This window comes from Mirounga leonina, unplaced genomic scaffold (assembly GCF_011800145.1).
Source record: "Mirounga leonina isolate KUSES-001 unplaced genomic scaffold, KU_Mleo_1.0 Mir_94, whole genome shotgun sequence".
Classification (NCBI taxonomy): Eukaryota; Metazoa; Chordata; class Mammalia; order Carnivora; family Phocidae; genus Mirounga; species Mirounga leonina.
The window spans coordinates 52,422,262-52,438,118 of record NW_023270855.1 but is presented as its reverse complement, the minus strand read 5'-3'; the positions used below and the strand labels follow the sequence as shown (position 1 = coordinate 52,438,118).

Genomic DNA, 15,857 nt, shown 5'->3' with positions numbered 1-15,857 from the left:
TATCAAATAAATAAAATCTTAAAAACAAAACAAAAAAAGAACGTGCTGTTTGCACATCTCAAATTTTATAGGCACGAGTCACCTGGGGATCTTGATTCAGTGGGTTTCAGAATCTGCATGTCTGACAGGCTCCTGGGTGGTGTCAATCCTGCTGGTCCCAGGACCCCGCTGGATTAGCCAGAGTTATCCCCATTTTTCGGAGGAGGCAAACTGAGGCCCAGGGAGCTTGCCCCGGCTAGCACTGCCAGCAAGGGGCAGGGCTGGAACAGCATGGGGATCTGGCCCCGGAGTCTCTTGACGGCCGGGCTCTGCAGAATTCCCACCTGGAGGCCGATCGGGAAGGGCCAGAACACAGGGCAGGAGACTTGCTCTTTGTTCCAAAGTCTCGGGACAGGTGCTGGGGAGTTTTAAACAGAGCAGCAGCAGGGAACGGGTTGGGATTCTAGAAAAAGCCCATCATGGTCTTGTTAAGGAAGGTCTGGAAAAAGAAATCCGGGCAGTGAAGGGGCCAGTGAGGCATAAGTCAGGAAAGTGTCACTTGAGTCCTAGCGGTGGGGACAGAGGGAAGGGACAGACGCCAGGTGGGTGGGGCAGGGGGTGCCTTGGAAGGTGATGGATGAGGAGAGCGGAGGGGAGGAAGAGGACTCCAGGATGGCGGGGGCGAGTGGTAACCCTGTGCTTCTCCTGCAGCCATCCCCACCCAGCCTTGCATCTGGTCCCAACTTGAAAACCTTCAGGGGTTTCTCATGACCCCCGAAAACGGTCCAGTTCTTTAGTCGGCAAATCAGACCGTGCACGCAGGGGTGGCATGGTTAGATGCTCTGCTGTCCTTGTCTCTAATTCTTCATCATTTTTGAACGCAGAGCCTCTGTTTGCCTTTTGCACTAGGCCCTGCTTATTAGGTGCCTGGTCCCGTCTGCAAGGGGTGGTGTCCGCCGGCCCCGTGCCCACCTCCCTGCATTAATATCTTCTCTGTCTTATAGAGGCTGCTGTAGGCAACAGGCTTGAGCAGTGGAAACCTGCTTAAGATAGCAGGGCCCAGAGTGACCACTGGGCTGAATACAAATAGGCCATCAGGCGACCCACCTCAAAGTATCCTCAAGCCCTAGCTGACCAATGAGCTACTTATAACTGAGCACAGGTACCAAAAACAGAAAATTCCACGTGTCCCCCCTACCTCCTCACTCCCCCCCCTTAACTACAGCCCCGCACCACTGCCTCCTGGCAGACAGTCTCTCCTTGGCTGTCCTGCCCGCTGTGCCCTTGCGGTGTATTCAATAAACTATCTCTGTTGTTCTGCCTCTGGTGAATTCTTTCATGGCCCGCACTGCTGGCCTCCACATGATTGGGTCACCCCACGTGTCTCTCTGTCCCTCCCCACGCACACTTTGTTCCTGCGCTTCTGAACCTCTTGCATTCCCCTAAGCCCCGTCTGCTGATCTTGCTATTCCTTCCATCTGGCATGCTGTTCCCTCCACCCATTTAGCAAACAGCTGCTCGTCCCATAAGACCCTATGATAACCCCTTGACCGACTGAGGAAACTGCTCATCCTGTCCCTTATGTCAGTACCCCACTGTGACTTCCCTCTCCGATCAGCTGAGCTCAGTTTCTGCACTGATGTGTTCTCACAGCTGCTCTGTTGAAAGCCTATGAGCTCCATCCATCCATCCATCCATCCATTCATCCAGGCAACACATTTATTGAGTGCCAACTATGTGATAGGCATTGTTTTACGTACAAAGGACACAGCAACCAATGAACAAAACAGACAGACACCCCCGCCTCATAGAGAGGTAGATCCCAAGCAAGCAAATAAATATCAGCAAGATCTGGGGCGCCTGGGGGCTCAGTCGGTTAGGCATCTGCCTTCGGCTCAGGTCATGACCCCAGGGTCCTGGGATCAAGCCCCGCATTGGGCTCTGTGTTCAGCGGGGGGGTCTCCTCTCTTTCCCTCTGCCCCTCCTCCCCACTTGTGTTCCCTCTCATTCTCTCCCAAATAAACAAAATCTTTAAAAAAAAATATCAGCAAGATCATTTCAGATATCAATAACTATTAAGGGAGTAAAATGGGGAGGAAACAGTGATAAATCAAAGCAGGAGGGCTGCAGAGGGGACACTTTAGACAGGGTGCTCAGGGATGGCAGCTGAGGATGTGATATGTACAGATGACAAAGATGCAAAATGCACGAAATGCCTGGGGGAAAGCATTGCTGGGATCAGCGTGTGCAAAGGCCCTGTGGTGGGAATGTGCCTGAGGCCAGTGTGGCTGCAGAACATGGAGTCAGAGGGAGATACACACAGAAATGGTGGTGTGGGAGCAAGATCTGAGGGATGGAGCTCTGTCATACTATTCATCTCAGCACCTAGCAATATAGAATGTGCTTGCTGAGTGAATAAATACATGGATGGGTGGATGGATGGATGGATGGATGGATATAGATGGATGAAAATATTCAGTAAAAATGGAGTTGACATGAGTGGGGCGATCAAGGAGGGCCACCCAGAGGAGGCACTTGAGTCCTTTGGGTTACAAATTGCCCATCAGGTTCCTCTTTTCAAATGCAGCCCCCTGGAGGAGGGGCAACCAGTGTCCCTTAACATGGGTAAGTTTTTTAGCCAAACCAGACCCAGAGCCCAGAAGATCTGAGCAGAAGTTTCGGCTCCCGGGTCCTCCAGCTCCCTCGAGCTCACCAGGAAGTGGTAGCTCCCTCTCTCACCCTGCGGAATGCAGGAGCCCTGCCCAGAAGTGGCCTTAGTAACTGAGAAGCCCCATTGTCCTTAAGCTTCAGCTTCATTGTCTCCTCCCATGTGACCAGGGAAATGCCCTGGAGGATGGGGGAGGGGGCCTGACACTGCTCAGCATCTCAGGATGTAAATGGGTCTGGGTCCAACGGAGCCAGTACCCCAGCCTCAGGCTAAAAGAGAATGGATTTCCCAGGTCTGGGTCCGTGTTCCCAGATTCTGATATATTTGCCGCACACATAGGCCCCCCAAGGAAGCCCAGTGGTTAAGAGTATAGATTCTAGGGGCACCTGGGTGGCTCAGTTGGTTAAGTGTCTGCCTTCTGCTCAGGTCATGATCCTGGGGTCCTGGGATCGAGCCCCGCATCGGGCTCCCTGCTCCACGGGAAGCCTGCTTCTCCCTCTCCCACTCCCCCTGCTTGTGTTCCCTCTCTCGTTGTCTCTCTCTCTCTGTGTCAAATAAATAAATAAAATCTTTAAAAAAAAAAAAAAAGAATATAGGTTCTAGAGCTGATGCCAGAGTTCAAGTCTTGACTTGGCTCCTTGCTACCTGTGTGACCTTGGGTGAGTTACTCAACCTCTCTGAGCCTCTGCCTCATCACCTGCCAGTAAGGGTAAGAAAGATACCGCCTCGTGGGGAAGCTAGGTAAAACGGTTAGGACTGCCTGGTACATAGTAGGCCTGCTCTGTGAGTGTGTTTTAATAAATACAAGCAGGAGAGAACCCTGAACCCTGCCCTTCCTGCCCTTATTCCTAGGAATACAGTTTGATTCTCATCACACCAAGGGAAGGCCGGGCTTACTGCAAGCTCATTTTCCACATAAGGAAACGGAGGCTCAGAGCTCAAAGGCGTGTGGCCAGTGAATGCTCCTGCCTCGGAGGGCCGGGCCGGGTGCCCAGAGAACTTGGGGTCTGCTGCTCTAGGGAAAGCACAGTGGGATGCGGTGCCCAGGGCCAGGGACTTGGGCAGGAAGGCCTGGGTTTCTATCCTGCTGTGTGACCTTGGGCAAGGCACTTGACCCCTCTGAGCCTCGATTTCCTATCTGCAAGGTAAAGATCATTCCTGCCACAGAAGTCAAGAGCTCGATGAGGTAAGGTGCCCTACTTAGCCTAGAGCAATGGTTCTCAGTGGTGTGAGTGTGTGCGTGAGCGTGATTTTTGCTAATGTCTGGAAACATCTGGAAATGTCTGGAGACATTTCTGGTTGTCACAACTGAAGGAGCGGGTGTTATTGGTCTCTCATGGGTACAGCAGCCACATCTTGAAAAGTAAAAAGAAACATAAAATTAATTGTATTTATTTTTTTTAATTCTTTCTTTTCTTTAATTTTTTTAAGGATTTTATTTATTTATTTGCCAAAGAGAGAGAGAGAGAGAGAGCAGGACCCTGGGATCATCACCTGAGCCGAAGGCAGACGCTTCACTCACTGAGCCACCCAGGCGTCCCCAGATAAAATTAATTTTAATAGTGTATTTTGTTGAACTCAACATGGTGAAAAACAGTTTCAACATAAAATCAACATAAATTATTAAGATATTTTACATTCTTTTCTCATATCAACATCTTCAAAATGCAGTGTGTATTTTACACATACATCTCAGTTCATATGCTAAATTTTCAACAGAATTACTAGACTTGCATCTAAGCCTCATGAAATTTACAGGTAAAAAAGTAGATTCTTATACATACATTGTTTCCAAATGTACTCAGATGTTTTCCAATCCCTGAATTGAGTCTCAGTTTTCAAACTTAAGTTAAAATTAACAAAATAATAAATTCCGTTCTGAGCCTAGTGGCCACATGCAGCTAGACAGTAGAGCTCCAGTCCATCCAGTGGAAGGCTCAGGAAGCAGCCATTACGAAGAGAGGTAGATCATGGTGGGCCAACAGGCATAATTTCCAGGGTGCATTGTTGAATAAATAATAAAAATTTAAACATAAAAATAATAAAAATAGAATTAAAAAGAGGGAGAGGAGGGGCACCTGGTTGGCTCCGTCGATTAAGCATGGGACTCTTGGTTTCAGCTCAGGTCATGAGCTCACGGTCATGGGATCGAGCCCCGGCCTTGGGTTCTGCACTCAGCACAGTCTGCTCAGATGCTCTCTCCCTCTCCCTCCCGCTCACTCTCTCTTCCTCTCTCTCTCTCAAATAAATAAATAAAATCTTAAAAAAAAAAAGAGGGAGAGGAGAACCACATGTTTGATAAGACCCACTGAAACAGAAACAAAACAAACATCGTCCACATCGACCTTTATGTGTAAGTGTGTGTATAGAAAACGCCCAGAAAGATCCACAAGCAAGTATCATGGTCACCTCAGTACACAATGAAGGGAAGGCTTTCACTTCTTCCCAAACACACTTCACTATTGTCTGGATGCTTTGCAGCAAGCATGTGCTACTTTGGTAAATTAATTCACGCACTTAACAAACATTGATCAGACGCCTACTAGGAGCTAGGTCACTGGTGTTCTGGAGACAGCTCGTCCCTGCTTACGAGAGCGATTATCAACTTGTCAGGAGTTTGCGAGTGAGTTTTTAAACATAAGCATCATTAAAAAATAAGTTATATAAACATATGATTAAATATATTAAAAACAGAAGTATAGGGCGCCTGGGTGGCTCAGTTGGTTGGGCGACTGCCTTCGGCTCGGGTCATGATCCTGGAGTCCCGGGATCGAGTCCCGCATCGGGCTCCCTGCTCAGCAGGGAGTCTGCTTCTCCCTCTGACCCTCCTCCCCTCATGCTCTCTCTATCTCATTCTCTCTCTCAAATAAATAAATAAATAAAATCTTAAAAAAAAAACAAAAACAGAAGTATAAAGACTCAAAACTCATCACTCCCTATGTTTTGCCATTATAAGACCCTGATGTTGTCTACTGTACCTCTAAGGGGAGGCTTCTGTGATGAGGCACATCTCTTCCCAAGGCCATGGGTGAGTGGTGTCACCATGGTCGAGGAAATCAGCCAGGGACGGAAATATTTAAATCAACCGAACTGGCAAACCCTACAGATCGGGATGCCCTCCCCCACCTCCCAAGGACGGGGTGTGAAACCTTTACCAGCCCACCCGGCCGAGGTCCAGCTATCCATGTCGGTGTTCGGAAGGAAACAAGACAGACAGCGTCCCTGTCTTCATGAAGTTCATGCTTTGGAGAGAGCAAAACCAACAAACAGCTATGTCCTTCAGGCTAATCAATGTATTTAGAAATTTCTAAGTCACCTGCCTTGTCGACCCCATTGGTATTTTGACCAATTTCCCAGACAATGCAATTGTCATTTCTGCCCCCCCACCCCCGCCCGCCCCCGCATGCAGCTCCACCTGGGATGCTCTTTTGGCGTACCCACCCTTCACCCTCTCACCTGGCTAATGGGATAAGCTTCCAGAAAGCCTTCACTGTCTCCTCCACCCCCCACATTCAGGCTGGGCCGTGGCCACAGCTCCAGCCAGGGCCTCGTTCATCTCTGGCACATTCTCTGGGACCTCACGGGTATTCCATAAAGGAATGAAGGAGGCCCACGACGGGGAAGGCAGATGCCCAGGCACATGCACCACACTCTTCATTCGCTCAGGCCCAGGCAGACATCACCAATTAATCTTTGCCAATTTTATTCATTAACGCATGGTGTTTGCTGGAGGCTTCAGGGCTCCCAAGGCTTTTGACGAAGGGGGTCCCAAAACAGCTCCCTCATCACCCCCCACCCTCATCCCCAAAGCCCACAGATCACACCCTCCCTGCTGCCCTTAAGCCTCAGCCACCTGGTGTCCCTAACTTCTTGCTTCTGGGCAGTGAAAGCAGCACCTATTGGATTTACCACTGGCCTCCGTGGAAATCGGCCTTGAAGCTGATTTTCTGAATTGCCCTCCCCAAACTTGTGCATCCTTCTCTAGGCCCTAAGGACAGAAGCAGCTCCATGTAGCCCTAGAAAACTGAGAGATGGGGTTCATCAGTAATAATAATGAGAGCTGAGTACTTCCCCTTAGCTACATGCTGCCCTAAACCCTCCACATGCCTTATTGTGTCTAATCATCCGATACTCCAGTGAGGCAGAAAAGATTATCACTATTTCCGCATGGCTCGGAGAGAAAACTGAAGCATAGCGGGGTAAGGGCTCTGCCCAAGGTGACCCAGCTAGCAAGGGGCAGTTCTGGGATTTTAGTCCAGGGGCCAAACCCCAGGGTCTTCTCTGAGCCACTGAAATGTCACCAGTGTCTATGGATGTGCATTTCTCCAGGGAGGGGGGTTCTGGCCCCAGTCTGATTCTCAGTAGGGTTGGGGGAGCCCCCGCCCAAATAGGGTATAGGCGGCTGCTTTAAGATGTCTTCCTTCTCAGGAGGAATTCCTATTGCCTTTCCTTCCTAAAGCCTAGGGAAGGGGCTGCACATCTTATTGTTCATCATCTCAGCTGGAATCCTGCAAATTGTGTCCTAGGAACCCCACTCTGTTCTAAAGGAAAAACTCCAGGCGCCTGGATGCAGTTAAGCACCTGCCCTCGGCTCAGGTCATGATCCCAGGATGCTGGGGTGGAGCCCTGCATTGCATCAATCTCCTTGCTCAGAGGGGTGCTTGCTTCTCCCTCTGCCTGCCCCTCCCCTGCTTGTGCTCTCTCTCTCTCTCTCAAAAATAAACAAATAAAATCTTTAAAGGAAAAGCTCCTTTCCTTTCCCCCACCTTTCCGGTACTCCCTGGAGGGCATTCCGTAGGTTTGCTGAAACCTGACTCTCTCTTGAGAGTTCCAACCTATCCTCAGACTTTGAGGAAGCCTCAGCCCCTTCCCTGACCCCAAAGCAGAGAGAGAAAGCCTGTCCGCAGTGAAGAGTGATTGTTCTTTAGCTTTGTGGGGGCACTGGGGACAGAAATCAGCAGGACAGACTGTGGGATCCTTCCCTGAAAGACATCAGGCTTTCCCAGGGAAATGTGATCTCATTCAACTCCTTCAACAACTCAGGTGTTAATGACACCTGAGACCTGCATTCTGCTGGGCCGGGGCCTTGGCATCCACGGGGAAGCTGGCCTTCCCAGCTCAGGATTTGTCGGAGGGTGGGGAGGCTGGGCCGATTCCAACTCCCCTCGGGGAGCTCCAAGCCACTGCAGTACCAGATTCACTTTCTAAAGCCCAGGTCTGTCTGCTTTCACTGGGGACACCACCCCTGCCTCCTTGGCTCCAACCCCAGGGTAACACCTCACTGACCCGGGTAATACCTCTGCTTACGCTCCCATTGCTACGACTCACCTCCCCTGCTTTCATTGTTCTGCACCCCTCGGCTCCCCCCCACCTTACTGAGGAGCTCTTCACGCTTCCTGCAAGCTCTTTGTCGTCTCTGGGAATTGCTCCAACAGCCGCACAATGATAAGAAAGCTGCTCATTATTTAATGCTGTTAACATGGTCCAATCTTTATTCTCAGTGATTCCTTGAACATGCAAGCCTGCTCTCAGCTCAAGGCCTGGGAGCTGGCTGTCCCTGTGCCCGTCCCAATGGTTCCCTCCTTCACCTTTCCAATGACTGATCAAATGCCACCTTCTCAGTGAGGCCTTCCCTAACTACTTAGTTTAAAACTACAATCCTTGTACAGCATGGTGACAGTTCATGACACTGCATTTGTGTATTGCGAAGAGTTGCTAAGAGAGTAGATCTTAAAAGTTCTTGAAAGAGAGAGAGAGAGAGAGAGAACATGAGCAAAGGGGAGGGGCAGAGAGAAAGAGAGAAGCAGACTCCCCGCTGAGCAGGAAGTCCAGACGCAGACCTTGATCCCAGGACCGGGAGATCATGACCAGAGCCGAAGGCAGATGCTTAACTGACTGAGCCACCCAGGCGCCCCAATCTTAAAAGTTCTTATGGCAAGAAAAAAAGTTTTGCAACCAGGTATGGTGACAGATGTGAACTAGACTTCTTGTGGTGATCATTTTGCAATACATACAAATATTGTATCATGTAGGACACCTGAAACTAACATGATGCTCTAAGTCAATTATGCCTCAATACAAAAATAATAAAAACACCCTACAACCCTGTCCATACAGAACTTGTATACGAACGCTCGTACCAGCATTATTCATAACAGCCAAAAAGTGGAAACAATGTGGAAAAAACCCAAATGCCCATCAACTGATGAAAGGATAAACAAAATGTGGTATTTCTGCACATATAGCCAATATATGAGGGAATATGATTTGGCTATATAACGGATGAGGTATTGATTTATGCTCCACCATGGATAAACCTTGAAAACTATGCTCAGCGAAAGGAGCCGGTCACATACTCTCCATTCCATTTATGCAAAATGTCCAGAATCAGCAAAGCTATAGAAACAGAAAATAGATTAGCGGATGTTTAGGGCCGGGGGCTAAGGAGTAGGGGTGAAATGGGGTAGGAAGACTGCCATTAAGTATGGGATTTCTTTTTTGGGGTAATGAAAATGTTTTAAAAGTGATTGTGGTGATGGCTGCACAGCTCTGTGAACATACTGAAAACCGCTAAATTGTATATTTTTTAATTGTATAGTTTAAATGGGGGAATGCATGCTCTATGAATTATATCTCAATAAAGCTGTGAAAGAGAAAACTATCACATACCCCTCTACCCTTATCCATATTCTGTTCTTCAAAACAACGTGACCTCACATCTTCCTTGATGTACTTCTTGATTATATTCATGGACTCTGACGCTCGATTGTTCGCTCCTGAAGGGCAGAGATTGGCCGTCCACTGAGTCCATTGTCTCCCCGGGCCTGAGACTTGTCAGGAAAGTCATAGGCATCCAGTGAATATCTGTAAAGGGAATGCTGAGGGTCCTAAACATCCAGCTACTCTCGCAATATTGTCTCTCCACCTTCCCCTTGACCTTCTCCGAATCCTGTTGGTGCCGCCGCTCACGTGAAGTGGACACTACACCCCACCCGCCCCAAGGTCGCCTCTGGACTTGAGAGTCCATACACTGATGCTGTTGTTTCATTTCTAATCACGATTGCGGTACCTTCCCCAACCTCTCCCCCGCCACCTCTGTCTCTCTCTCCCGACCTCGGAAAGAACAAGGGCCCCGTGGACCCTCCCCATTTGGACCCCAGACAGCCCCAGTCCTGGGTGGGGTGGGGAAAGAGCGCAGGTTCAGGGAGTCCTGGGGTGGGATGGACAGGGGATTTGGAACACGTAAGGCCACTCTCCTAATGTGCCCCGACTTGGGGTGCCCTGGGGAAGCGGCAGGTCCGTGGCTGCCCTGTGGTGACGGGGCTGAGGTGGAGGGGGGCTCCCTGTAAAGTTCTGTTCCAGGCGCAGCGGAGAGAACCAGGCACCCGCCTGGGTGTCTCTGCTGCCCCCGTGTGTCGTAAGCTGGAACTGCATGAGTTCAGAGCGTCCAAACCAGGGCACCGCGACCAACATCCCGTGAACTGTGGGTCAGTCGCCTGAAAAGGCAGCTGCTGGGAGGATATTGGTGTCCTTCTCAGCTTCTCCCTGTCTCTCTCCTTCTGTCTCTCTGTCTCCCTCCCTCCTCTTCTCTCCTTCTGTCTTTCTCTCTCCATCTCTCTCCTCTCTCTCTGTCTCTGTCCCTCTGTCTCTGTCTCTCTCTGTCCCTCTGTCTCTGTGTCTCTGTCTCTCTCCCTCTCTCTTTCTCTGTCTCTCTCTGTGTGTCTCTCTTTGTCCCTCTCTCTCTTTCTCTCTCTCTCCTTCTGTCCCTCTCTCTGTGTCTCTATATCTGTCTCTCCCTCTCTCTTTCTCTGTCTCTCTCCCCTTCTCTGTCTCTCTCTCTCCCTCCCTCTCTGTCTCTATCCTCTCTCTGTCTCTTTCTATCTCTCTCTGTGTCTTTATCTCTCTCTTTTCTTCTGTCTCTGTCTCTCCCTCCCTCTCTGTCTCTCCCCTCTCTGTCTCTGTCTCTCTCTGTGTCTCTCTCTCTCCCTCTCTCTCTGTGTCTCTCTCTGTGTGTCTCTATCTCTATCTCTCCCTCCCTCTCTCTCTGTGTGTCTTTATATCTCTCCCCCTCTCTCTCTCAGTCTCTCTCTGTGTGTCTCTATCTCTCTCCCCCTCTCTCTCTGTCTCTGTCTCTCTGTGTGTGTGTGTGTCTCTCTCTCTCTTTCTCTCTGTCTCTCTCTCCTCTGTCTCTCTCTGCCTCTGTCTCTCTCCCCCTTTCTGTCTCTCTCTCTGTCTTTGTCCCTCTCTCTCTTCCACTCCACTATGAAGAGACCCATATGTCCAGGAACTGCTGTCTTTGATCAGTGAAGAACTGAGATCTGCTCAGAGGGAGGGTGGAACCAGACCCCTGCTCCAGTCAGGATAGGGCCCGAACACAGTGCCCCCAGACTTGTGACTGCCGCCCTATCAGAGACTCTGAGCCAAGTCACAGAGCGAAGCCTCTCCCAGTTTCCTGACCCACAGAAACCATGAAATGATAACTGTTGGTTGTTTTAAGCCAAGTTCTATGTTGGGCTTATAACGTTTGCAGGATTTTGTTCCTGCAAATCTAAATTGTTTACACTAATCTAAATATATTTTAAAAACATGGACAACTCCTTAACACTTAACTACTGACTTGTTCCTGACTTTGCATGTCCAGTTCCCTTCTTCTGACATTCCGTTCCCACCTCCTTCCTAGAAATACTCCTTTCTTGGCCTGATTCAGGTCTCAGCTCAGAAGTCATCTTACCAGAGACCAGTTGCTCTCAGAAATGCCCAATTAAAATACCTCCCTCCATCTGTCTCTGTCACATATTCTCCATTATACCTTTGAAGTCCTTCTTACCATTGGTAATTATCTAACATAGTGATTATTTCTTTGTTTATCGTTTTCCCTGCTGAAATGGGAATGGTTGCTTTATTATCTAGTGTTTAATTTTATTTTTGAAAAAATTAATATCAGTAAGATTAACTTTTTTTTCTGGTGTACAGTCCTTGGAATTTTATCACATGTATAGATTTGTGGGATCTGGGGAGACAGAGCATTTAAATTTTTTAGTACCTTCAAAGTCATTGCTCTGATATCAGGATACAGAACAGTTCCACTCCCCAAAAAACTCCTTGGTACTAAACCTTTTAGTCATAGGAAAGGGCTTTTTATTTATTTTTTTTTCTCTCTTGCTTACTGTTCCATTGCCAGTGCTTAGAATATTAGCTGGCATAAAGGAAACTTGGTAAATATTTGTTGAATTAATTAATTAAACATATACCGATGTCAGCAAATGTTGGAAGTTGATACTGTAAGGGCTACCAGGACAAATCTCTCCTGGAGATGAGGCCTTAACTTTTTTAAACACAAAACAAGACAGAGATAGTTTGGCTGACAGAATCTTAAGAGAATTTTATTGGCGCCAGGCATCACATTGCATCCCCTCTCCCAACTATCACTGTAACTACTCGCGTGCATATGGCAGGAGGACCTACTAGGAGAAAGAGGTGTGGTTCAGCTATCAGCTGATTTTTGGTTGTTCTGAAAAAGCCCTGACCAGATGATGGGTTCCCTACAGCAAACTCCACTATTCTTAAGTTCTGGGTTTTATTCACCAGAGTATCCCCAGAAAGCATCCTCTTTCCAGCCTACAACAGGGCCAAGTGCAGAGGTCTGTTTGTTCAACTGAGAAAGTCTCATTTAATTCTCTTGGAAGGAAAGTAACATAAGCAAACTAGAAGTACAAATTATTCAAAGCCATTCTGTTTAAGATGATGTCCGCTCCTTAGCACCATTTGAAAAATTCTGGCCCCGTTCACTGTTCATTCAGCCCGGAAATAGAGCCCAAACTCACTGCTCGTTCCATTTGGATTGTGAATCTCCGTATGAACATTAGAATGACTCCACAATACATTGCTTTCATAGGGGCTAGAGAATGAGGGAATGAGACCGTGTAATGGAACATGGTGAGGAGACCCTAGGAAAACCTGCAACAAATATCTCTCATTTCTGTTGTGAGCAGTGTTACTACTCATGCAATCCACACGCATATATGGCGGCTGAGACATGCCTCAGCTTCCTTCTGGCTTAAACATTCAAGATTCAACTGATTGGTATTTTTCTCTTTGGCTACAAAGACTTATACCAAGTCAAACGGTTTTTCTTATTTTTCCTTATTTCCTTATTTTCTTAGTGCATGGTCTCAATTTCTTTCTCCCCTGTGCCTTGTACAAATTTTATCTAGTACATGCCATCCTGCTCCCCCAGAAGACAGAATAGGAATGAGGGTAGAAGGGGGGACATGACTTACCTATATGCTCCCTGACTTTGGTCCCTAGAAGTGAAAGAACTCTCTGGTTCTCAGGAAAAAGCCAAACTCTTGAGTTGGTCCCAAAGTCCTTCTTGACCTGGCATTCCCCAAGGCATTCACCATAACTGGATTTTTCACTTCACAAATGCATCCTTCTCTCATTTTCTCTTGCTCTCTGACCTTTTCACATACTGGGTTTTTTTCTTCTTTTTCTGATATTCTTTCCCTCATATTTGTCTGAAAAACATCATCTTATCCTTTGAGGTTTAGGATCATCTCTCCCAGGAAACCTTCCCTGATTCCCCCTTCCAGATTCTGTAGGGTGTTATTACTCTATCCTACCCTTGCCCTCATGTGCATATTTCATTCCATTACAATTAGTATCTTCTCCCACATTCCACTATAAACTCTACACAATAGGGACCTTGTGTCTCTTGCTCACCACTCCATGGCTAGAGCTTACAGCAAGCCCGGAATATAAACTCCATAAAAATTTGTTGAGAGCTAACCAGATTTTCAACCAGGATAAATCCAATCTAATAGGGCTAGACTGATCTTTCTGGGAAGACAGCATCGGACATACCCAAAAGGACTCCTACTGGTCTCAGTAATTGAGAAAATAGTAACAGGGCCATCTTGAGATTCCCTTTTAAACTTCTGCAACTCAAAATCCAAAGTGGCTACTCTCTAAAACCATGCAACTCCATTCTTTTGCCCATGACCTTAGATGTTGAGATCTTACTTCCTGGAAGTTTCCAGGTGTCCTCATGGTCAGGAAGATGAAGTAATTTTTCTGTTGACAAGCTTCCTCAGGGCCCCCTTCAGATCTCTGTTCCTCAGACTATAGATAAAGGGGTTCAGCATGGGGGTGACCACAGTGTACATCACAGCAGAGGCTTTCTCCTTCACAGCTGTGCGCACAGAGGAAGGACACAAATAGACCCCAATCGTGTTCCCATAGAAGAGAGCAACCACAGACAGATGGGAGCTGCAGGTGGAAAAGGCTTTCTTCCTGCCCCCTGCAGAGGGGACCTTCATGATGGCCACAATGATGCGAGCATAGGAGGCCAGGATGCAGATGAAAGGCGTGGCTATCACCATCCCAGCCACGATGAGCACGAAGATCTTGTTCACAGAGGCGTCATTGCAAGAAAGCCTGAGAAGAGGAGTGAGGTCACAGAAGTAGTGAGGAATCTTATTGTTCCCACAGAAAACCAGGCGCACCATCAAGAGGATATGAGTGAGAGAAATAAAGTAGGAAAACACCCATGGGCCACCAGCCAGCAGGCCACAGAGGCGTGGGCTCATGATGGTGGTGTAGTGTAAGGGGTGACATATAGCCACAAACCTGTCATAAGCCATCACAGCAATTAAAACACTGTCCATAATGCCAAAGAAATGGAAAAAATACATCTGGGTCAGGCAGCAGGGATAAGAGATTGACTTGCTCTTGATTTGGATGTTCACCAACATCTTGGGGACAGTGTTGGTGGCTAGACAGAAATCAACCAACGAGAGATTAGCCAGGAAGAAGTACATGGGGGTGTGGAGGTGTGAATCTGAGCTGATGGCCAGGATGATGAGCAGGTTCCCCACTACTGTGACCACATACATGCAGAGAAACAGAGCAAAGAGGAGGGTCTCCTGCTCTGGATTTTCTGAAAGTCCCAGGAGGATGAATTCAGATGCACTGGTTTGGTTCCTTGGTTCCATGGGTATGATTCCTCTGGAAGTATTGAAAGGGTGACATTACAGGAATGCTACAGAGATGATTCTGGAAAATCAGATGAGATTACAACCAATTTCCCATCCGGACTAAGTATAACACCTGTTTATATACAGGTTACATCTTGAACTATTGATGAAGTGTTTACAGCAACTCATACGTCAAGGTTTGGTAGTAGGACCCTCCCATGAGTATTCTCATTTCCGGAAAATATTGAGAGAGTTTATCATGCATGAAAACTTACTGGAAAAAAAACTAAGGGATTTCCTTCAGGATAAAACAAATTGAATTAAAGATAAGCAATATACAGGAAGCAATGAACAGACAAATAACTTGTTTATATGTAGAAAAAATTAACAAGATGCTGAGTTTTAAAATAATATAATAATTCCACATAAACAAGATGGATTAAGATACTAGGGAACAATTATATGTACTACAAGAAGAGGAATTAGAATAAGTGTTGAAAGGTTCTTGCATTGAGTTGCAGGAGAATAGAAATGTTGAGTATTTTGGACTTTCTACTACAAGGTTTAAGTTTAGGTGTAACCACTAAAATAATGGATATAGAATTTATAACTTGTAAATTATAGTAGGGTTGTAACAGAACTAAAGAGATTTTGGTCGAACCAGTATAAGTCAGGAAAGGAAATATAAAGAAGCAGACAAAAATCACAAAATATATGGGTAATTACAAAAATGTTTAAATGTCTTTAACTGATCTTTAAAAACAGAGACATTTAGATTGGACGAAGGAACAAAATTCTGTCATCTCATGTGTACAAAAGTTACGCCTAAACTGTAATGATGTAGAAAGTTTGACCATCAGGAAATAATAAAGGTATATCAAGAAATACTGACCAAAATTAAGATGAACTGCTTATTTTAGGATATGTGCTGCTGAAGCAAGCAGGAAAACGGACAGCTCGTTGATATCAGGCAAGACATACTTAAGGCAAAGGCATTAAAAGGGATAAGGAAAGTCATTATATCATAATAAAAGGAAAATTCACCAGAAAAAGAAAAAAAAAAAAAACAGCTACTAATACGCATTTAATAGCACAGCCTTCCAGTATATAAAGAAAAAAACTAACAGAACTGTAAGGAAAAAATGATAAACCACATCATATTAGGAGATTTTATCATATCTTTTTTTAGTAGTTGAGAGACTGGGGGCGGGCAGGCGGGGGGAGTAGAATTTTGG

General features: G+C 46.9%; 1 protein-coding gene across 1 annotated transcript; it reads right to left on the bottom strand.

The window, feature by feature from the left end:
* Window positions 1-13,698: 13,698 nt before the first annotated feature.
* Window positions 13,699-14,640, bottom strand: LOC118005455 (olfactory receptor 24). Its single transcript, XM_034997392.1, has one exon. It carries the CDS (start codon window positions 14,638-14,640, stop codon window positions 13,699-13,701), a length of 942 nt encoding a protein of 313 aa, XP_034853283.1.
* Window positions 14,641-15,857: the final 1,217 nt, after the last annotated feature.